This window comes from Pocillopora verrucosa, chromosome 1 (assembly GCF_036669915.1).
Source record: "Pocillopora verrucosa isolate sample1 chromosome 1, ASM3666991v2, whole genome shotgun sequence".
In the NCBI taxonomy this organism is placed as follows: Eukaryota; Metazoa; Cnidaria; class Anthozoa; order Scleractinia; family Pocilloporidae; genus Pocillopora; species Pocillopora verrucosa.
The window spans coordinates 16,657,926-16,679,422 of record NC_089312.1 but is presented as its reverse complement, the minus strand read 5'-3'; the positions used below and the strand labels follow the sequence as shown (position 1 = coordinate 16,679,422).

The window sequence follows — 21,497 nt, the reverse complement described above, 5'->3', positions numbered from 1 at the left end:
GATAACTAGTCAATCCAGTACTGAATTCTTTGAAAGAATTGTATGGTTGCCAGTAAGGAGAATTACAAATTTGATCTGGGAGTTAAAAGGTTAAGTGGGGAAATTTAGAGGATTGGCCCGTATCGTCGCGGGATCTATCCTCGCGCGGGCAAAACAGCACACGCGCGTCCTTCATTTGGTCACTGCCCAAGGAACGTCACGTGATAAGTTGCGTGAATTTCAACCGTCAACAAGGAACTGTAATTTCCCGGCTTCCAAAATCTCACACGACCAGATCACGCACTGATTTAATCAGAAGAATACGAAAAGTTAGTTGAAGGGTGTGCACTTAAGGGGATGGTGGTTATTTCTCGCGTATTTCAGCTGACTACAACCGAAGTTTCTTCGACAACTGACAACAAACAAGTACAAATCGCAGAGAAGCCTCTCGATCAGATCTTGTCCACTACAGCAGCATCACTTTCTATCCTGGGATCTTTAACTATTATTATCACGTTCTGCCTGTGGCCCGATGTGAGAACAAAATCTCGTCTCATGATCGTTTTTATATCGTTTGGCGATCTCCTGGTGGCCAGCTCCAACATAATAGGCATCTTTTTGAACAACGACCTAATAACTTGTGAAATCCAAGCAACGGTTAACATCGCTGCCATTTTGTCATCTTTCTTTTGGACCGTGTATTTATCCCTTTATTTTTATTTGACGATTTGCAAAAAAATTACTGAGAGGACGGAGAAAATCACTATGTGGTTGTTTCATGTAACGGCATGGGGAATTCCTGTGGTGATAGCGGCGGTAGGCTTTGGGGTACAAGCAGTAGGAAACTCCCAGGACATGGTGTCATCGGGATGGTGTTGGATCAAGTCTGAAAGTGGAAAAGCATGGTGGTGGACTGTTTTGTGGATGTCCATTGCTGGAAAGGGATGGGAAATCTTAGCATACATTGCAATTTCCGTGTTCTGCGTTTTGGTTAAGTTGCAAATCAAACATGAGGTAGGTGTTACCCGTTTGACCCCACTCCACGGCCTCAATCCCTCTCTTCCATAACATTCAAGTACCCACTGGTAAGCACACCCATCAAATTGCCCCTGATAGGGTCCGCACAATCAACACTGTCAGTATTGGAGACCGGAATTGTAACAAAATTACTCTTTTACAGAAAAGAGGGCTGTGCAGTAGGTGTAGAACAGTACAGACATTTCTTCTTATTGTTTAGTTTTGTTTTGTTTTGTTTTCCATCTTTATAGCTGAATTGTGGATTTGTTCCAGGAAGCCATTTTCTGACTCTGAAATCAGTTGAAGTGGCAAGAAAGGCAGAACTAAAATTAATATTTATCCCTGTGGTGTTCATTTTGTTACGCATCTGGGGAACCATAAGATTTTTTTTTTTCTTGGCTTATCACCCGCGTGACCCACCCGCGCTGAAATGGCTCATCATACTCCATGTAAGTACTCTACTCGATTGCCTCTAAAGTTTCCTTTGTGGTTGAATTAAAATGACAACATATATCCAGATATTTTTTCTTGTCAGAATTTTACAACTAAAGAATTTAGTTCAAATTTTCTCATTTAACTTTTTCATATTTCTAGATATTATATAATAAGCTCAGTTATGCATGCATTCTGATTGGTTCTCACTTATGATCTATTGGAGGACAGATGTATAGATGACATCATCATTAAAACTTTTTTTCTATATATTTTAATTCTTTATTATATAAAACAAATAGATTCCAAGTTGCCATGCGTCTGTTCAGTAATAGATCACAGAGGACGTCAAAATGTGGTAAGAACATCAGTGACACACTCGGCTGCACCTCATGTGCCTCTTTTTTGTTCTTACCACATTTTGACGTCATCTGTGATCTATTACTGAACAGACGCATGGCAACTTGGAATCTGTTTGTTAAATAGACAATATAAATCTAGAAATCTGAAGTCTACAGAGTTTGGACCATGAGTCACATCCAGTACCCTCTAACTAAACCCCATTAGTGAAGGGGGTGCATGGAAGTGCTGTAGCCTGATCGACTGCAAGATTCTCCTACTAGATTGTCCTGTCTCTTTTTTGAACGTGAGGAGAGTTTGATGTTGTTTCTAATAAGATACATGACAAAAATACTCAATTCTAACTGGATAAGATATATGCAGTTTTCAGGTAATTCAATGTAGAAGAGGGTTAATTCAGTCCAAAGAAGTAACAAACCATACTGAACAATTCCTTGAACTGTTTAGCCAGACTTTGAACTTTTTTATGCCTTAAAGATGTGAAAATATCATTGTATATTATTGTTTTGATTGTACGTGGTTGTTTTGACCAAACGCACTGTTTGAATAAATTATTTTTGCACTTGATGTGCAGGCTTTGCCTCTGCATAATTATGATAATCTATCTCTTATTTTTTCATGTAAATTATCAATACATAATCACATGATTTTTCTCATGCAATTTGGAATAAATAAGCACTTGTAAATTCTTTCAAAAGCCAGAAATTGCACTCACCCCATGGGCTCGTGCAATTCTGTTAGTCTTTGAAAAAATTTACTTGTGCTTATTTATTCCAAATTGCACTTGAAATGATATGATTACCCAAAGTATAGAAACATTGGCTCAGGTAAAGCCATCAGTTGACCCTTTTGTATATATTAAATAATTCATTCAATATATAGTGGTTTGGAAGGCTGTAAAATGGGAGTTGCATTGACAGATTGAGTTTAAAAGCTCACACTAATATGGTAGGTATATATATATAGGAGAGAAGGAGAGACTTCAGTTAACTCAGATTATCATTTACAAGTATTCCAGTAATCAAGTCATAATGTGATTCTAAGGTGTAAATGGTTAGAATTTTGAACAATGTAGTATGTGTAAAATTGAACTAAAGTATTCAAAGGTATTTTTTACTAAATGACTTTAATTATTCCTGTTTAATTTCAGGGAATTGGTGATAACAGTCAGGGATTTGCCGATTTTGTTCTGTTTTGTTTATTTACTGTCAAGATTAGGAACAAGTTCAGACATTGTTGTGGCAGGTTTATACCATTTTGTAAATATTCTGCAGAACAAGATCCCTTGTCTAGGAGTACAAATTTATGTTATGGAGCAGTTGATTAGTTTTTTTTTTTATCTGGAAAGATATTTTTAAACTCTTTGGAGACCTGGTTGTAGGTGGAAGATAACTTATGTAGATGAATGGGTCTACCAAAATTCCAATGTGATTTCTGATAAACTGGCAGATTGTCACTCCAAACAATTATTGTCAGTATGTTTCTCTAATGAAACAAAGGGAGAGGTTGAGCTTAACTCAAAAGTCACTCGGGCCTCTGTTCCATTGACCCCTTTAATTAATGACAAAGGTGGTTAAAGATGGAGAAGAAACCAGATAAAAACCATTAATGCTTGATATGTTGATAAGATGGATCAGGGTTGTTAAGAACTTCTGTTAAATTCTGAATAGATATTTGTTGGGGATTTTTCTTTAACCTTTTCTCAAATGTCCTATTTGACTAACAATTTTTAATGTGCAAACGTGAAGGCTTTGTTGACCCCCTAGCTCTAACCTTAAGTCAAGGCCAACTCAATCTAATAAGAGCATGTTTTATATCATGATGTTTAGGAGATTTAAGTTTGTAGGTTGTAGTGGATGCCTTGATGTTCATATTTAGGGTTACCAATGATAAAGGGAGGCAGATTATTTATTCCTAGCCCTCCTTCTAGCATCCTAGACAAATAAAAAGGAAAATAATACATGTAGCCTCAACTGCACTTATACAAAATATTGTATTTCCTAGAATAAGTACCTGGGCACTTAAACTTTTGGCTAAAAATGAAAGGCAGTTATAGGAAGGAGTGTGCTTAATCAAGGGGGGTGCTTATTGAGATTGTGCAGCATTAGAACAAAAATTGAAAGAAAAGATGACACATAAAGGAACTGTGCAAGAAAATAGAAATAGAAATAACTAGAACAGGATAGATTTGAACTATTCTCTTGTACTGATTCCACTGTAGTTCAAGCTTAAAAAGCTGTTAATAAAGTGGCAATATAAACAGGTTTTCCATATATCCAGACTATTCAAGAAATTGGAGGAGAATGGGGGTGCTTGTTTGATATAATGGCAAAGGAGGGCCATAATCGCCTTAGGCAAAGTGATTATAGTGAGATATGATGCAATCCTTGACCAATGAGAGTGTGTTATGTACTCATCAGATGAACTGATCAATCCATCAAGGATTTAGGCATTTTACTATATATCATATCATCAATAATTTATAATCAATATTTAGCTTTTTAAAGTATTTTATGTTAGTTTTTAAATGCCATGTATTGTTCAATATTAGATTATTTTGAGATAGTAATTTTGATGATGGCGAGATCTGCAGATACAAATTTATGTTAAGTTTTTAATTGTTAGGTTTACTTATTTTATTTCAGTTGTTTTAAAGCACATTAGATAATATTCATATGTATATGGCACTATATAAGTATTAAATTCTATTAATTATTATTATTAATTGTACGGCCCTCGGCACCAATTCCATTTCAACTCTATCAATTTTTAGGTTCACTTAGTATTCAATGCTTGCCTGATTGTGGACAAAATGGTATTAGTATGTCCATCCAATGGCTTGAGATCCTGCAGATGATTAACTTTCCATTTGTCTTGGTGATTACAATAATCTGAACTTAAAAATAATTGTCTTTCTGTCTTTTTCCAATTTTCATTCAAATGAATATTAGGGCTACTGGAGACAACAGCCAGGGTCTTGCCAACTTTGTTTTGTTTTACCTATTCACCAGGAAGATAAGAGAGAGGCTGAGACTGTTGTAGCCATTGCATGCCTGGTTGTTCAATATATTCCAGTAGAGGCCAATTACTTGAAAATAAGACCTGGTATCATGGTGGTGTAAAGAAATAGACTCTGTGTCCAACACAAGTTTCATTTTGCAAATTAATTGGCATGATTTTTTATCACTACATGCAGTCAGTTTAACATTATCATAGCTTATGCTAAAAAAAAATTAAGAAGTCTCAGAGGAAAATGATAAAAAAAAATGTCTTATGAAATGAGGGTAGCAAAGGGGAGAAGGTCTTAAATTTTAGAAAAATTCTCGCACCACGTATATAAAAGGGAAAACTTCAAATCTCTCTTCTTGTATAGAGGGTTGCTAGGAAATCTGAAATTCGCGGTCTTATATTTCAGGAGGCAAATCACGCCTCACGCTGATTCATAAATTCATGAATCACGCTCACTTTTCTGTAAAATTCAAGCGCCAGATATGAAATCATAAGGTAAAAATGAGGCATGAATGAAACATCTTGGGGGATTGCATCAGTGGAGCAAAATGTAGGAAAGGAATTCAAATATTCGATGAAAGTAGTAAGAGGCTTTTTGAAACCAAAAACTGTAGGTGGAAAATTTACTTGACATTTTTAAATATCATAATAGGGCATGTGCATAAAGTTGACCATACAGGGTTAAAAAAAAACAGTTTTAATTAGGAGTGTTCTCTTCTGAGCCGGAGGGTTACACTAACCAATATACGATAAATGACGTGTTTTCACTCCTTCCTTTTGCAGCTGAGGTCGTCGATATTTTAGATATTTTGATTCAGGAGAAATTAAGTGTACATAAATATACGTAATTCTTAGATTATCAACAATTCTTTGCACTGAAACAGATCTCTTTTCATATCTTGAGGTGATTCAGAGTAACCTCTTGGTTAGGGGACTGAACAGGACTTGATTTGCTAAACGTGGCCACATTTTGGATGTAATTCAGTTACGCTTTTGATCTCTTGATAGCATCTCCTTTCAGTCTTTTTTTCCTTCTATCCCATTGTTGGCAGTTACTAGAAACAACGTGTAATATAAATGGACGCTTATTAAAGCTAGCTTGTTAGCGACTGAGTTCTCACTAGTTTGATGGTAGAACATCCTATCACGTAATTGGATCTATCTGGAGTTCGAATATTCTCGGGAGATCTAATTTTTTCCAACCTTCTTCGCTGGTGAGAAATGTCTTTTGACAGCATGGAACAAAATTAACACTCCCTCCTACTCCGTCTCCACCCAGGATTCTCTCGTTATATCTCGATATTGCCCTTCCCGCTGACTAACCCCCCCTGACATGTGATTTTGCAAAAAAAAGTATAATATATTATCTTTTCATTGCTAGAATTTTGATGTCAGACAAGGAGTAAAAAAATAACCAAAGCCCGATGGGTGTGGAGAGGGGGTCAGGACTCCTTGGAACCTTCCTCTGTTCCCGCCTATTACATAACATGAAGTTTTTTATGCCCAACATGGATGATCATTATGCACCTTTCCCCAAAAGGATATTCTGGACGTTTTTTTTTTTTTAGGACTGACAAAGGCAAAACACCCCAATCTGTCATGTTTTGAGGGTGTGGCACGGATTCACTCTTGCCCCCGCAAAGCTCAAGGTTTATTGGGTGCTCAGTGAAAATAAACATGAAACACGGAAATGCGAAAACCCTCAGTGTTTCAGACCACCTATGCGGACGGCTTACTCCAAAGAAATCGAAAGCTGATACAGAGCTATCACCGAATGTGTTAGAAGTCATCTGCCCAATCAGTGAAGCTTCAGGAGCCACAAGTACAAAGCGTTCTTTTTTTTTTTTTTCTTTCATTTTCGTCCTTTGCTCTTCAATAAGAACGAGACGGGGACAAAAGAAACTATTCCGACTGGCGACTTGGCTGTCACCGCAGAAGTGTTCTAATTGCAGTTGCTGTCACTGTACTTTTATGTACAAATAATTAATGCATAATAACTCGTTAACTACAACAAAAAGTTGTCAATCTGAAGTCAAACTGTGAGTAAATTAACCGTATTTCTTAGTACTGCGGAGTAACAACACTAACAGCTCTGTCTCTATCCAAGCGTTTATCCCGCAGCCGGCGAAGAAATCCAGCTCGCGTCGATCTGTGAAAAACTGAGGTGATTGGAGTTTGTAATGTCTAATTCTTATTCATCAATTTTCCTTATTCATTAGAGTACCACTTATGTAAGTCAGTGTGGTAGTTTCGTGGCATGGACCACATAAAGTTCGTCTCTACTAGAGTGATCATGCAGATCACCTTATTACACAGCGTGTTTGGCTTGCTGAGGTGCTCAGATCAAGAAACGGAAGAATCGGTCCACCAAACCAAATTCGTTCCACTCTTGTTTGCATGTTTTGTCAAGCTAATTGTAATTGATTATTGTCGTTGCCAGTTCATCTCTTCGGCGATATCTAGTTAAGCATGAAGTAGAGCAATTCTTCAGGTATAACAGACTTTTAATGACATAAATTTGAATTTAATTCACTCAAAAATTGGTTGTATAATAATAAAGATTATATTTCTTAGGTGCTTAACTCGGCGAAAATTTGTTCTGGTTCCCGCTTCAAGCAATCAAGAGTAATTTACGATATTTTATTATGTTGTATAGCGATTTGGAATACCCATTATTTGAAATACAAAGCTGTATGGAAATCTGGCGTGAAAACGGTAAAGGGTGCGATCTTACTTAATGAGAGACAGAGACATCAACACAAAAGAAAATCATTTAACTAATTGTCTCTGAATGAAACCATTAACTTGATTTGCACAATTGTTTTACTTTAAATCACGTCTCTTAAGTCTTAAGAAGTCGTTTCGCTCTTCAGTTTCAACCTTTTGGTGAAACTGCCCCCTTGTGGATTCCAGAGTAAGACGGTTTCTATTGAAATGCAGCATAAGAACGCTTTCTTTCATGTAGCTTAGAAACGTGTATTCGTTTGAGAACGTTTTATGTTGGTTACGGTAGCGACAGAGGAATGTAGCGAATTATTTGTGATTACACATTGTTGAGCTAAATCATTTTCAATTGCAGATTTTTCTTGCAGTGTTCAAGACATGTCAAGCGAACCTCAAACACCGAAGGTGACTGTCACTGATGAAAGTGAAGATGTCACCGAAACTGATCGCTCTCCAGCGGAGAACGCGTTTTATGAGTCGTTTCTTATTCAGTCGCGCTCAGCGATTGAAAGTTTGTACGCCTCGAACATATACCATAGTCAACGGCACGCTAAGCAGGTTAAAGATCTCGAGAGACAAAAACATTATAGCATGTCTGAAATGAGCAACAAGCAGAAGGAAATGGTTAAGAAGATGGCTCAGCTTCAGGAAAAACAGGAGAAGATACAGATAGAGAAAAGAAAACAGAACATGAAACATTTATCAACAAACGGTGAACATCGTATGAGGCCGCATTCGACATCATCGTTATCCGATCGTAAGTCAGATCGAAAGGCAATGCTCAAACACCGACCACGATCGGGATCGATGCCGTTTCTCGAGCCTCTTGATCCAAGTCTCGTCAACCGAAGTTTGTCGAAGTCTACCGAGAATCTATGCTCAGAATCATCACTACTAAGCGCAAGTCTTCCGTCAAATGCGCTTCTATCGCGATCTTGTGAAGATTTATCAAATCTTGGCAGAAAGAATGGAAAAATCATACTACCAGCTTTATCGAAGCTTCCGAGGGCGAAATCAACCGGAGACTCCACGGAAGATTCCGACTCAACCTTCATAACCCGAATGCCATCTTCACCTCCGACGAAAGCTAAACTTAACCTCAAGTTAACACCTTCCGGCTTCAAACCCGAGCATCGCCGGGGATCGCTCGATCCTTCTGTTATGAGAGACTTGGACAGACGACGAGGGATGAAAACAGACAGTCCTCCGGCCAGTCCAAAGAGTACACAAACGAAATGGGTTCCTAAATCTTATGGTATGCCTCAGGGGAGAGGTCTCCCTCCTGTGTGATACCTTGACGCGCAGATGTCATTGAAGTGTTGAAAGAGCTCACGAAAGGTGATTTTCGACTGAATTCAGCAAAATTTTATCGTGGTTCTGTAATGTAAAGAAGTGTTCACGATCATTTCCTCCCATGAAAACTGTGTAGTGAGATTAGGTTAAGCCGGTGCGCACGGCTAACCAAAATGTTTCTTGTTGAAAAGACAAGTGACAGGAGAAGGTAGGCTATACTACCACTCATAAATTTGTTTGACCAAGCGGGGGACTAATGTCTGGCATTATATTGCTTAACGAGACAGCAGAGTGTGCAGTCTTTTTCAGTGACAGGCTTTCCCCGGCAAGTTATTTATATTGGAAGCTGACACGCGCACTCCACTCTTACTTCCGCGCATGTCTCCTTTTTAGGCCGGTGCACCTACTCTCGCTCCCAGTCCTGGACGGTCTACTGTGCAGTGTTCTATTTTCATGGCTGGAGAAATAGAAAGCGAACGAGGAATCTTTCGAGCAAATGAAAAGTAAAATATTTGCAAGTCTTTTTACAACTATCTAAAATTACACACACACACACACATACACAGACTTCTTGCAACCTTTACCCGCTAGAAACTAAAGAGCATGTTATAGCATACAAGTAGGCTTAAGTTAGTATCTGCATCAGGACGCATTAATTACCCGGCCCTTATCGTGACTTATGAGATAATTCAAAGAGGTGTTAACCTAGAAAATGCCCGTAGATGCCACGTTTCGTTAATGTTTCTCTCTGCTTTTGAAACTTGGAAATGAAACTAAAGCATAGCCGTTGTACCAGGTTATAAAATCACTGAGACACCACCGGCACTCTGATTGGTCAAAAATAGATATTGTATTTTACAATAAAAAAATTAAACACAGTAAAGACTTTTCAGTCCAACACAGGAGAGCTATGTGTATAAACTCCCAACTTTCAAGCCCCATTTATAACTCAAAGATCGATTCGTATAAGATCGACGTCTTTTTCTCGGTGTCTTGCCTTTAGTCTACTCTTTGCCAAATGTATCTGATGACATCGACAGATTGACGACAGATTGACGAATGCGCGTCATAATTAAGAGACTGTCATTTTGGCGAAATAAAAGAACGCAAGTAATAATATTTTGACCTGTGGCTGATGGTTCCGAGGAGAGGTAGAGTTAGATTCTCCTTAGTGTTCCTCAAATGATTACTAGGTGCCGTCTTTATAGCCAGAATGTAGGCTACCTAGTGCCGGTATTCAATCATTTCGGAAGTAAACTCCTGATTTTAACTGTCAGGTGGCGTTTACTTCTGGTTTTAAATTACTCATGAATATTCAACCGCTCTTTCGTAAAGTTCGATATCATTTCTTTCGCGTTACGGAATATAAAAACGTGTTCAAATGGTGTCCTTCTTTAGCAGATCAACAGCTTCTCCTTCAAACAGCTTATTCCACATGAACTTCATGACAGCAAAATAAAATGTAGCCTCAGTTGCGTTGAGTACAATCCCAAGAGCTTGCAATCCTGTCGACCGACTTTCGAATTGATGGATTCCTGTAATGTCGAGTGCTGCTTGCGAAGACATCAACAAGAACAGAAAAAAATTCTCTAAAAATAGCATAACAAGTGTCAATTTATAAGCGAACTGGAGGCAGGGTAGCCCTTGCGACCTGTTGCTTGGCGCAGGTACAAAATTCCACAAGCAAACCACAATCGTAACGGTAATTTCATCAACGAGAAAGCCAACCTCTATCATGGCACTTTCCATTAAATGTTCGTGAAAGAACAGCATAAGATTATAGGAGATGACCACGACCAGCTGGAAGATAAAAGACCAAAACCGGGCCAGTTTAATCAGACGAGCGCAAACAACATCCAGACCAGGAAACTCCGGTAGTTTAAACAAAATCCCAACAGCAATGAAGTTATTCACGGCCGAACACATCTGCCATGCTATTTCGAACCTCGTTGGGTTTGAATACAAAGTAAAATTCTCACATCTCAGCGTGGCAAGCTTAGCTCGCAAGAAACAATCTGTTGCGTACACAGAGTAAAGACCTAAGCTAATAAATCTCCATAACAGGAAGACAAAATATGCGCTAATTATGATACACTTAGGGTTAAGCAATTTTCTTCCACTTTCACATTCCCGTTCCTTGTAATTTTCTGTTGCTGCTGTATGCTTGTCCGTATCTGTGGGAGTTTCTTTCTCGTCTTTGCTCCCGGGCATTCGCAGTGGTATTTAAAAGCCATCTGCTTTACACAGGGATTTTTCTTTTTAATTTATCTAAGTCACAAGTGAAGCGCTTGAAAGTAAACCTTGAAATTGAATACCTGTTAGGCTTTAATAATTTATCGATGGTTATGGGGAAACTTCTGGGAGCGATGGACCTAATTCTTGATTTCAATAATTGAAGTTAACTCCGGTCAAAACCCCTGAACCGAAATATAAATGATAAAGACAAAGAAAAACAGGAGACAACTAAAAAAAAAATACTTGCAAAACGAAACATTACGATCGAGGAACAAAATCGGCAGAGATGAAAAACATAGACCGCGGATGCGAGGTTTCTTTCTAAGTGACTTATGCCTTTAGATAAGAAATGGACGATATTTGTGATGAAGTGAGAAGTTGTTATATAATGGTTGTTGAACTGAGTGGAGTGCAATTTGGTCTGAAATCATATGAGTGATTTCAAATTCAAACGAGTGCATAGCAAGTTTTTTATTTGAAATCAAAAGTATGATTTCGGACCAAAATTGCACGACATGAAGTTAAATTACCATTTTATTACCTCCATTTTGAAATCGCAAAATCTTCAAAATGTTTTGTTGATCCAGTAGTGAGCTAGCCATGGTTTGTTGAAGGTTGCAAAGGTTGTATTTTAGAGTCCTGCAATCTGATTGGTTTCCTTAAACAAGTAATTGGTTGTAGTATTTGAGTAAAGCTTTCCCATTGGCTGGGTAAATAAGATGCGATTTAGAGCAAGACATGTTGCGATTCGTGAATAAATCGCACCAATGAGAGCCAATCAGATTACAAGAATCACCAGTGGTTTCAAAATGGATGAAATAAATTGGGGTACTTTTCTCTCCTCAGCGTGGTACACTCATCGCAATTTAATAAACCTTGACAGCCACAATAAATCGATCTAGAACGCCTTGTGAAGGCTATGTTCAGGAATTCTTTAAAAAGTTTGGAGAGAGAAAGCGCTGTTGAGGAAAGGGTTAAAGTGTTAAAAGTATTTTGGCGTGCCAATTAACTAAGAAAGGAGCTACAGACAATAAAATTAGACTGTGTATATATCATATTCAAAAACACCGATCTTGCCTCATCTTTTGTGAATAGAAAACAGCAGCAACAAATTGGAATTGGGAGGCAATAAACACCTGAAACCTGAATTGACATAATTGTCTCGCGCTCGCAAACGTACTCGGCAACGTGCTCAAGATCTGTGGTCAAAGAAGCTTAATCCTAGCTTGGGTAACCACCAGCATTCTCCTCTCTCTACCCTCACAAGGCATAAATTGTCTCCCCACCCCACTCGGGAAATTTGCATAGGAGTAAACAAAATGGCTTCTGCGTCGCTACATGGCGACCGCAGCCAAGTGGTTTCTCGTGGAAAGAAACCTCCTTCTCCGCTTGTGCAAGGAAGTAAAACACCAACACCAAGAAGCACTGATACCAAGAAGCGTCTGAACAGTTCTGATGGTAGCTCAAAACGATTCGTCCCCGCGGCAAAGGTTCCAACACCAGCTTTCAAGTCCGCAACGAGACATCGTCCTTCAGACGTCTTGAATCCAAAGACTGTGGATCCGGTAGGGAAATATTCCTTAGAATTACCTCTTTATACAAAGAAGCTTAGATAACGATTCTTCCTTCATTCAATCCTGCAGTTATTTTTTTACATCGTGGTATGGATTTAGTTTAGCTCAAACCGATATAAATAATTAATTTTTTTACGATGTTGACAGCTCAAGGCCAAGGTCTTAATACAGTAAACAAATGTAACCTGAATTCATCTCTTTGGTTTAAGTTTAATGACACGACGCCAAAGTCTTCTTTTGCTGCAAGTTATACAAACGGCGGAGTACCGTGCAGGTGAGTCGTGTTCAATTCGTTTAAAGGAATTTTCCTTGCACAACCTTTCAATATATAATTGCAAACATAAATATAAATGGTTACATCTACATGTAGTTAGGCTTTAGTTAAACACGCATTCAGACTTTGTGGCAAATCTGTTCACTCACGGCATACACTGTACGTATATGTATTCATTTAAAAAGCATAAAAACTTAACAAGAGAATCCTTTCATTGCCTTGCTGTTGTGACTCATATAATTGTAATTTACTCTTTCATTAGCGTCTGATTGAAAGACTGATCTACATGTCGGACAGTTAACTGAAGTCTGTGATCACATGCATTTTAAAGTTAAAAATACCCATATTATCTTGGCTTGGTATTAGAGAGAGGGCTTATTATTTGAAGGGCCAGTGCTATTTGTAGTCTTTGAAATATTTACTTGTACTTATTAATACCAAATTGTACTTGTAATCATGTTATTATCCTTATTAATAAGTCCCCCAAATTTCATGAGAAATCATGTTATTATTTATAAGTAATTCACAAGAAAAAGCATCACAGAAAGGCAAGACAGATAGAATTTCAACAGGGTGTGTGTGCTATAATTTGTACTTGTGCTATAATTTTGCACTTGTGTTACATGAAAAATGCACTCATTTTCAACCTAAGGGAAATGCGTAATTTTTCATATATATTATTAGTGCATTAAAAGTATTTAACTTCTAATATTGTTTGTTGGATCCTGAGCAGTGTGATGTTCAAACAAAACCAAAGGTTTTCTATCAATTTTGAAATAGATAGACAATGCTGAAAACTATACAGTGTTAGCTTTTGGCATTATATAAATAGCTGAATTATGCCTGCTTTTTTTTGGTTGTTACTTATGATCTTTCAGAGGTTAGATGCAAAAATAATGTCATCATCGACAGTATCTTATTTCCTTATTAATATATAAAACAAATAGATTTCATTTTGTTGTGGGTCTGTTCAGCAGTAGATCACAGAAGACATAATAATGTGGTAAGGAAATTGGTGACACACTCAGCTGCAGCCCCTGTGCCACTTTTTTTTGTGCTTACCGCATTTTACTGTATCTATTACAGAAAAAAATGCATGGCAACATAGAGTCTATTTTTAATCAGAATTGATCTTATGTCCTCTTAGCTGCATCTTGGATTAATAATTTAACCAGACAGAAAACCCTGAGCAGTAAATACTGAAGCTAACCTGCTTGAAGTACTCTTAAACAAACCTGTAGATGTAGGAGTAAGTGGCTGTATGTGCATGTAAGGCTAGGCAGAGGAGATGGAAAGTCATCAGTGTTAGCATTGTGTGCAAATGAATCGCAACTTTTTTATGGCTTTCTCTTTTCTATCTCTGTACTTGTAGACAAGACCGTGATATTTTTTCTTACTCAGTTAAACTTCATTAAGGTGCTACAAAAGAGACCACAACTATGGAGTTTATTAACTTAAGGTGGGATGGGTACAATGTAATCAAACAATTTTCTTAGTGAGTGTGTAATGTTTGGGCCAACACAACAAGCTGTTGTGATCTTGAGTTGTCTTGCTCACAATTATTATTTTCAAAGGTTGGTTCATGGCTCTGTGAAACACAAACTTCAGTGGAGTACTTCTCCTGATAACCTGCCATTTGATCCTGTGTTAATTACATTAGCAGAGGTGAGTGACAGCAATATTGTACAACTTTAGGCTCAAAAGACTTGCGAGGAAGTTACAGGAGAGAGATCAGAAAATTTTAGTTTTAGATTACTTAGTGTTAGATAAATATGAATTGTTTCACACCAGTATGCTACAGAATATTTTTTTTAGATGTGTACTCTTACAATTAATGTCAAAGCCTAAAGATACAATGCAAGGTTTTCTTTGAAAAACAGAATATTTTTTTTAGATGTGTACTCTTACAATTAATGTCAAAGCCTAAAGATACAATGCAAGGTTTTCTTTGAAAAACAGAATATTTTTTTTAGATGTGTACTCTTACAATTAATGTCAAAGCCTAAAGATACAATGCAAGGTTTTCTTTGAAAAACAGAATATTTTTTTTAGATGTGTACTCTTACAATTAATGTCAAAGCCTAAAGATACAATGCAAGGTTTTCTTTGTAATAACAGGTTGTGCAGTGTACATGTGATCTAGTGATTCATTAAACCCTTTGTAAAATGCAACTATCAGTCTTCCTTTCATTCAGTTGAACCTGGTTTGATTAAACATGTTTTGCTGGTGACTGAATGGGACACAAATTATACTTGTATCTCAGTATTTCTTTTAGTGGACTTAGGTGATGGTTGATGTCAATAGGTAGTGATCTTATGTGTTAACCAGGCTAAAACTTTTGTTTTTGTAGGGTCTCAGAGAGACCAAACATCCTTATACATTTGTTGCACGTGAAGGATTCAGAGAAATGCTTGAAATTGATGATGCTACATCTCGAACATTACCAATTCTACCAAAACTAATTGTACCTCTTAGAGCTGCACTGGTAAGTTTATTTGAGAACTCTTCAAGATTAATAGTCGCTTGTGCACTCTTTGATAGAGAAAGCTGAGAAGGTTGCTCATGTTTAACCATTAATTGTCATCTTCTAGAATAATTTTCTTATTTGAAAAAAGATGAAAATTAAAAAGGATGAGTCAAAAATATCAATGATGAAGGCTACATTGGCCTTTAAACATTGAAAACTCTGAACATGATTATATCATGCACCCAACAGGCTACCTTGTTTAATTTTTACAGTGCAACTTGAATGTGAAGTGAAAACCTGTAATTAGCTACATTGTACTTGATCATTTTCACATGATGTCATAAACATTATGATAGCCATGTTGGCTACCAAAACAAAAGAATAATGGTCATGTTTTTGTCCAGGTCAGTCCTGTTGGATTTAAACTCTCTTCAGATGAAATCAGTTTCTTTTGTTCTAATAAATTTACACATGATTGAAATCTTCCTAATTTATGATAGTTATCTTAATTCTGGTAAAAGTCAAGTCCTTGCCTCTAGCAATACATGTAAATATCAAAACAAATGACTTGACTTTTGTTTTTTCTATCTAGGCTTCAAGTGACACGCAAGTTTTTCACAGTTCTTTGGAAGCTCTGGTGCAGCTCAGTTCAGTTGTTGGTTCTGCCCTCAACCCTCATTTGAAGGCTCTTTTGCCACAGGTACACAACTACTGTAATATTCTATTTCTATTCTACCCCAAACCAACCACTCACAGTTCTTAGGGGTAGGGTGTGTGTTGTGTTCCAGAGAGGGTATTTCTATCACTTGCCTTTTGAGGGGTCTGGAAGGGGAGGGGGGTTGGTCGTTGCAAGTTTACTTTCAATTCTCTGACCCCCACTCTGTACATGTAAGTCCAGACTACTACTCTTTTTTTATCCTACTATTGGCTATCATCTGAGTGCTATGGATCAACTCTGCTTGAGCATTAATCCTTTACACTTAAACAACAGTAAACATATTCTCCTTTTCTCCATACTGTTCTCAATACATTTCCTAAGGTGTTGACAAGGAGAATTTGTTCAACAATCTAGAACTTCTATCATTGTTGATCATTTCCTTTTTCCTTATGACCTTTATGTGTGATTTACCAGGGTAGGGGTGATATTGTTAGGAGAAATTAGATGCTGGTCACCCTTAGGTGTTAAAGGGTTAAACTGTGAAATAGTTACCAGGTTTCCTCACCTTTTCTGTACCTCATTGTTTCTTAGACAATGTAACACATACAGAAGCTTTAACTTGAAAAGCCTACCTACCCTAAGCCTACTAGATTTGATTTTTATTTAAGTCTACTTCACAGAGTGTTTATTTTATTTATTTTTTTTGCTGCTTTGCACAAGTACAAGTACAAGTACATATGCGTTTGAAAAGGAAAAAGTTTGAAAGAAACAGTTCTCTAGAGCATTATTACAAGACCCTCATTGAGAAAACAAAACAACAGCTGAGGAGGTCTATAAATTTAATGCTAATGCTATTGCTGATGTTTTAAATTATTGTTTCAGGTGTCAAAACGTTTTATGGACAAAACTCAAAAAGAAATAATCCTGCATGCACTGCAGAGACTTGAACAGAACTTGGGAAAGGTATGTAGCAGTAATGTGTTTTATTTTTTTGCCATTTATCATCAAGCCCTAATGAAATGAACACCTTTTAGATTTTGTGATGAAAAACAAAGTTTATTGTCTCCTCTGTGATGAGGTTTTTTTTGTCTTCAATTTTTCTGGCTGACAAGGTAAGATTTTCTCTGCTACTGTAATTCAGAAAGTTAAGACCTACTGTCTATTAATTGTTGTATTTTCTCTGTAGGAAAGTGTTCCAATCATCAAGTCAAAGATACCAACATATCAGTCGGTTTGTCTATAGCACTGGATTGACAAAGCATTGATAATTAAAAATGATGTTATTGAATAGATTACAGATAACAAAATAATATGTATTGATATTTTTGTAACCACAGAATGTTGTATGTCCCTGCTTCACAGAACTAGGTCTTGCTTTTATTTATTACTTTTGAGTGGTTAAATAATGATTTTGATTATCAAGATTGAAACTGGGGTTGTCTGTGACAGCAACTGGTGAATTATCAGCCTTTGTCATTAACCTTTACCTTAAGCAGTTGTAAATAATTGAATGTAATATTTATTAAATGTGTTCTCAATCTGATGCCTGTTGTGCCCTGAACTGTGACCCTGGATCCATAGGGTCACTTTTAGCAAATTTTCATGTTATGAACTCATTACTTCATCATAATTTCCCATCTTGCTACATAACATGACTTTTCAAATTAGTTCCAAGAGTTCGGTGTTAGGTTGAGACACAAGTTTCACAAGTTTGTCAGTTCTTATCAATGTTGGTTGGATAATGTATTGAAAAATTATAGAGAGGAGAGGAAATATATGTATGTTAATCACCTCAGGGAAGTTAGAAGTTAAAAATGAAACAACAGCCCTGGTGCATGCAGCAGATTAACTTTTTCATGATTGGTCAAGTCATGCCTGGCAGAGTAAAATATTTTTTTATCAACAATGACTGAAACATGATATTTTTTCAAAATTATTACAATTATAATTTTACATTTTTTGGAAAAGAAGTTATAATGTTAAAGGACCCTGGACTTAAGGTTTTGCTCATAGGTTGTAAACAAGGTTTATGCATAAAAGAATGCTTACAAATGTTCTATGTGCTCTTGTGGTCACCAACTGAAGGAAATTACATATGATGTCTGTTTCAAAAACTAACTTTTTTTTCTTAATTAAGTTAATATGTTTTACTAATTTTAATGTAATATCAATAGTTAGTCAGAGTGCATAGGATTTACAAAAATCATCACAAAGTTTTTTTTTCGCATAGGCAAATGGCTACTTAAGAAAAACATAGTGTAGTTGCTCAAAGATTTCTTTTGATTTCTATCATTGTAAATACCATAGTTTAACCACTTTATAAATGTGTGTATAAAAGTGGATATGAGTGCTTGATAGGTGTGTTAAATTGGTGGAAGTATTACATGAGTTTAAAAGATTCGGCTTGGCAGGGAAAAGCAATAAAATACTATCACACTTTTTATTTTCAGTTGTTGTTTCTTTTAAGTTGGTACAGCTCTGTGTGGAAAATCCAAACAGCCTTATAATTACTATCTAAGTATAGTGACAACATGGTCTTTAATCTCCAGAGGGTGGCATGGTTTTCGACAACTGTGACCCACCTTAAGTTTTTTGACAGAAAAAAAACTAAAATCTGCACCATTTTTCTTAAGCCATTCTTATCCTTATGACACATAAACTCATGTTTCACTGGATACAAACGTTTACAGATGCTTTCTCTTCAACTGGTGTGTTTAGACACATAACAAGCATTCTTTGAGTTTTGAATCCTTTCTGAGACTCAGATATCTGCACTTGTAGCAGGCCACATTGCCCAATCACCCTTGATAGAAGGGGCATCCTCAAGCCACCACTGACCTTCCAACTTTGTTCCTTTTATCTCACCTTCATAATACACATTGTGACTATTGTATGCCTTGCGGAATGTTACTTTGCCATCTGAAAGTAAAATTTAGAGAAGCCTTTTTTAAAACCTCACCAGTAACCACAGTAATAGACAATTACCGCTAGTTCCAGTGACATTTTCAGGTAAACTTATTCCAGATAACAATAATGAAAAGTTCACCTCTGACTGGAATTGAAAGGAAGTCACATGGTACTGTTATCATTGACTCTTTCCTCTGAGAATTGATGAGTGGGCAGGGGGGAAGGGGAAAGAACTTAAAAGTTACTGCTCTTGACTATGGAAAATTTTCAATTTCCATATTTCAAACTTCAATGTTAAAAGAAAGAATTTTAATTAGTTTTGGGTTGTACACCACAGTTCCAATCTTTACCTTGTTATATCTGTTTTCTGCTGCTGAATTTTGCAATATCAAAATAAGTTTTCAAGTCACTATGTACATTGTAAGGGATGATTCAGTTTTCAAACACCACAACCCTTTTCCATGAATTCCTTTGAAGCTGAGTCTCTTTATTTCATATTGTAGTTTAATTTGTGCACAAAAATACCATGGAGATTACCTTATGAAACAGTGCAGAATTCCACACAAGAGTCCATGTTAATACATAACTTTTGACTTGAGTTTCCTTCTGTGAGATATGGTCGGGCAAGGGTGAGGATTGGGGGTTATTACAATACCTTGCACAAGATTACAGTCACACACAATACAGGATCATGGGTAGGTAAGGAGACCTGATATCTTTATTTAAGATCAGTAAAGAAAGATTTTGAGCTATGTATTTTAATTATTCTAGATCAAACTGACTGAAATAATTCTTCTACCTACCTGTTATTTTTCCATCCTCCAAATTGAAGTCACCAACCTCATCACTCCCAGTTGCAGTGAATTGGTGGTTATTCTCAAAAGCCATGTTGATGTCCATGTACCACTTGTTGTTGGCTGGCCCTCCAGCAGAATACCTGTTGTCTACAAAGTAACCTTTCCATTTACCTGTAAAACATCAAGACAGCAAGTCAATCAAGAGCAGAGAGCATTCCTTCAAGAACCAAGGAAGGTAAGGAGGGAGGGAGGGGGGAGTGGTGGTGAAGGCTTTGGGATTGATATATAGCATGTACACTGTCACCCTATCCTTACACGATCGCTCAGGCAGGCATGCAAATCCCAGACATATGAGAAGGAAATCGCATTGACGCATATATACCTAAACGACGGTACTCCCTAGTTGTTTGCGTTACTCACAATGGGACAACTTCCGTGTTGCGTGACGAAATTAACACGCTCTGAAGTTAGCATCTAAGTTTGTAATGCGACAGAACGCGAATGATGTATTTCTCTATTGGAGAAAAGATCACCTACACAGGTAAATAACATGAAGATAAGGCTCTCACTTTCAATTTCCTCTTCGCTTTCTTCGACGTCAGCGATTATGCTGCTTAAAATAATTAGTCAAACCGTGAACTTAAAAAGATAGTAGGTTTAGAGGCTTCGAATCACAATGCACCATAATGCCGACATGTTTTTTGCTATGATTAATATAATAAAATTAAAAAAGATCAAACCATGTTTTCCAGAGATGTGAAACACAAATTAGAGTTGAACTTGTTTTGTTTACATGCTTCGACCACAAAAATACATACCACTAATGAAGAACTGAATTGTCATCTTTCAATCTTTACAAGTGGTTATTTCTTCGAATTTCTTCTCCTAGTCTGCGTCGCCAAATTAGGAAAATGCAGAGGTGAAATCGTTGATTTACGATGGTATCTTTAATTACGATCGCAAGAACTTCCTCTCCTGCAGGAAGGTTAAAATGTTAAACCGTTCCAGGACTAGATCCTGGCTGCGCGGTCAATCAAATTGATTCGGGGGATTGGAATAGAGTGCTGCAAGGGCCAAGAAAGCTCTGGGGCTTTACCTTGTCGTCATAGTTACTCGTACGTTTCCTATTGGAGAAAGTGAAAGCCAAAATTTTGATCATTTCTCAACGAAGTCACTTCTATTTATATCTGATGTGACGGATGGGTAGAAGTGTTCTCTCTGAAGTTCTGCATAGTTTCATTTGTTATCACTTCTAATAAATTTATTTCTAGTTTTGGTATAGTGACGAAATAGTCCTATAAAAGCCTAACGTTCAGCCACATTTGTCATACTGGTTTTTAAGAAATACTAGTGGCACCAGCTTTTCGAACGCACGTCGGTTAAAGTGGGTTAAAACTTTTAAAAAACCACGCAATATTAAAGAGTTAAAATGCAGACAGTAACTGCAGTAGAAATAGAGAACACTCCACCGACGTCAGGGGTCTCTTGTCAAAAACGCAATTTTTGTCCTGGAAACAAAAAAATGTGATGTGTGATGATTTATTTTGTTTGTTTGTTTTTTTGGGTTTTTTTTTAGCTTTATTAGCCATGTGTGCGTTCCTTTACTCCAAGCATTTTTATGAACAATGTAAAGTAACCATGGAGAACGATTGAAAAATTCCCTTAGAAGTCCTCATTACTAATTTATACCATTTGAATTCACTTATGAACAAACTCCTGATTTAACTTTTTCCGTCTCTGCTTGGTTTCTAACATTCCGTTTAAATATCG

General features: G+C 36.9%; 5 protein-coding genes across 7 annotated transcripts; 3 read left to right on the top strand and 2 right to left on the bottom strand.

Moving 5' to 3' along the window:
• Nucleotides 1–176: 176 nt before the first annotated feature.
• Nucleotides 177–5,877, top strand: LOC131784081 (G-protein coupled receptor 157). Its single transcript, XM_059100863.2, has 3 exons — nt 177–993; nt 1,248–1,445; nt 2,939–5,877. Exons 1-3 carry the CDS (start codon nt 337–339, stop codon nt 3,113–3,115), a joined length of 1,032 nt encoding a protein of 343 aa, XP_058956846.2. The 5' UTR covers nt 177–336; the 3' UTR covers nt 3,116–5,877.
• A 946-nt stretch (nt 5,878–6,823) lies between these two features.
• LOC131784100 (uncharacterized) lies at nt 6,824–9,719 on the top strand. Of its 3 annotated transcripts, XM_059100884.2 has the most exons (3): nt 6,824–6,961; nt 7,877–8,859; nt 9,208–9,719. In XM_059100884.2, exon 2 carries the CDS (start codon nt 7,900–7,902, stop codon nt 8,809–8,811), a length of 912 nt encoding a protein of 303 aa, XP_058956867.2. In that variant the 5' UTR covers nt 6,824–6,961; nt 7,877–7,899; the 3' UTR covers nt 8,812–8,859; nt 9,208–9,719. The 3 variants fall into 3 exon arrangements, with proteins under 3 accessions (XP_058956867.2, XP_058956868.2, XP_066017907.1); XM_059100885.2 differs by having other exon boundaries at nt 7,877–9,719; XM_066161810.1 differs by having other exon boundaries at nt 6,827–6,961; nt 7,890–9,719.
• Nucleotides 9,720–10,004: 285 nt separating this feature from the next.
• On the bottom strand, nt 10,005–11,088 carry LOC131784103 (uncharacterized). Its single transcript, XM_059100891.2, has one exon. It carries the CDS (start codon nt 11,023–11,025, stop codon nt 10,192–10,194), a length of 834 nt encoding a protein of 277 aa, XP_058956874.1. The 5' UTR covers nt 11,026–11,088; the 3' UTR covers nt 10,005–10,191.
• Nucleotides 11,089–12,362: 1,274 nt separating this feature from the next.
• On the top strand, nt 12,363–18,472 carry LOC131784112 (PACRG-like protein). Its single transcript, XM_059100901.2, has 7 exons — nt 12,363–12,614; nt 12,833–12,897; nt 14,472–14,562; nt 15,249–15,383; nt 15,958–16,065; nt 16,906–16,986; nt 17,210–18,472. The coding sequence occupies exons 1-7, from the start codon at nt 12,369–12,371 to the stop codon at nt 17,264–17,266; spliced, it is 783 nt and encodes a 260-aa protein (XP_058956884.1). The 5' UTR covers nt 12,363–12,368; the 3' UTR covers nt 17,267–18,472.
• LOC131784113 (uncharacterized) lies at nt 18,450–20,719 on the bottom strand. The gene is made up of 3 exons (XM_059100903.2): nt 20,546–20,719; nt 19,734–19,898; nt 18,450–18,942 (listed from the first exon to the last, which is right to left on the bottom strand). The coding sequence occupies exons 1-3, from the start codon at nt 20,568–20,570 to the stop codon at nt 18,785–18,787; spliced, it is 348 nt and encodes a 115-aa protein (XP_058956886.2). The 5' UTR covers nt 20,571–20,719; the 3' UTR covers nt 18,450–18,784.
• Nucleotides 20,720–21,497: the final 778 nt, after the last annotated feature.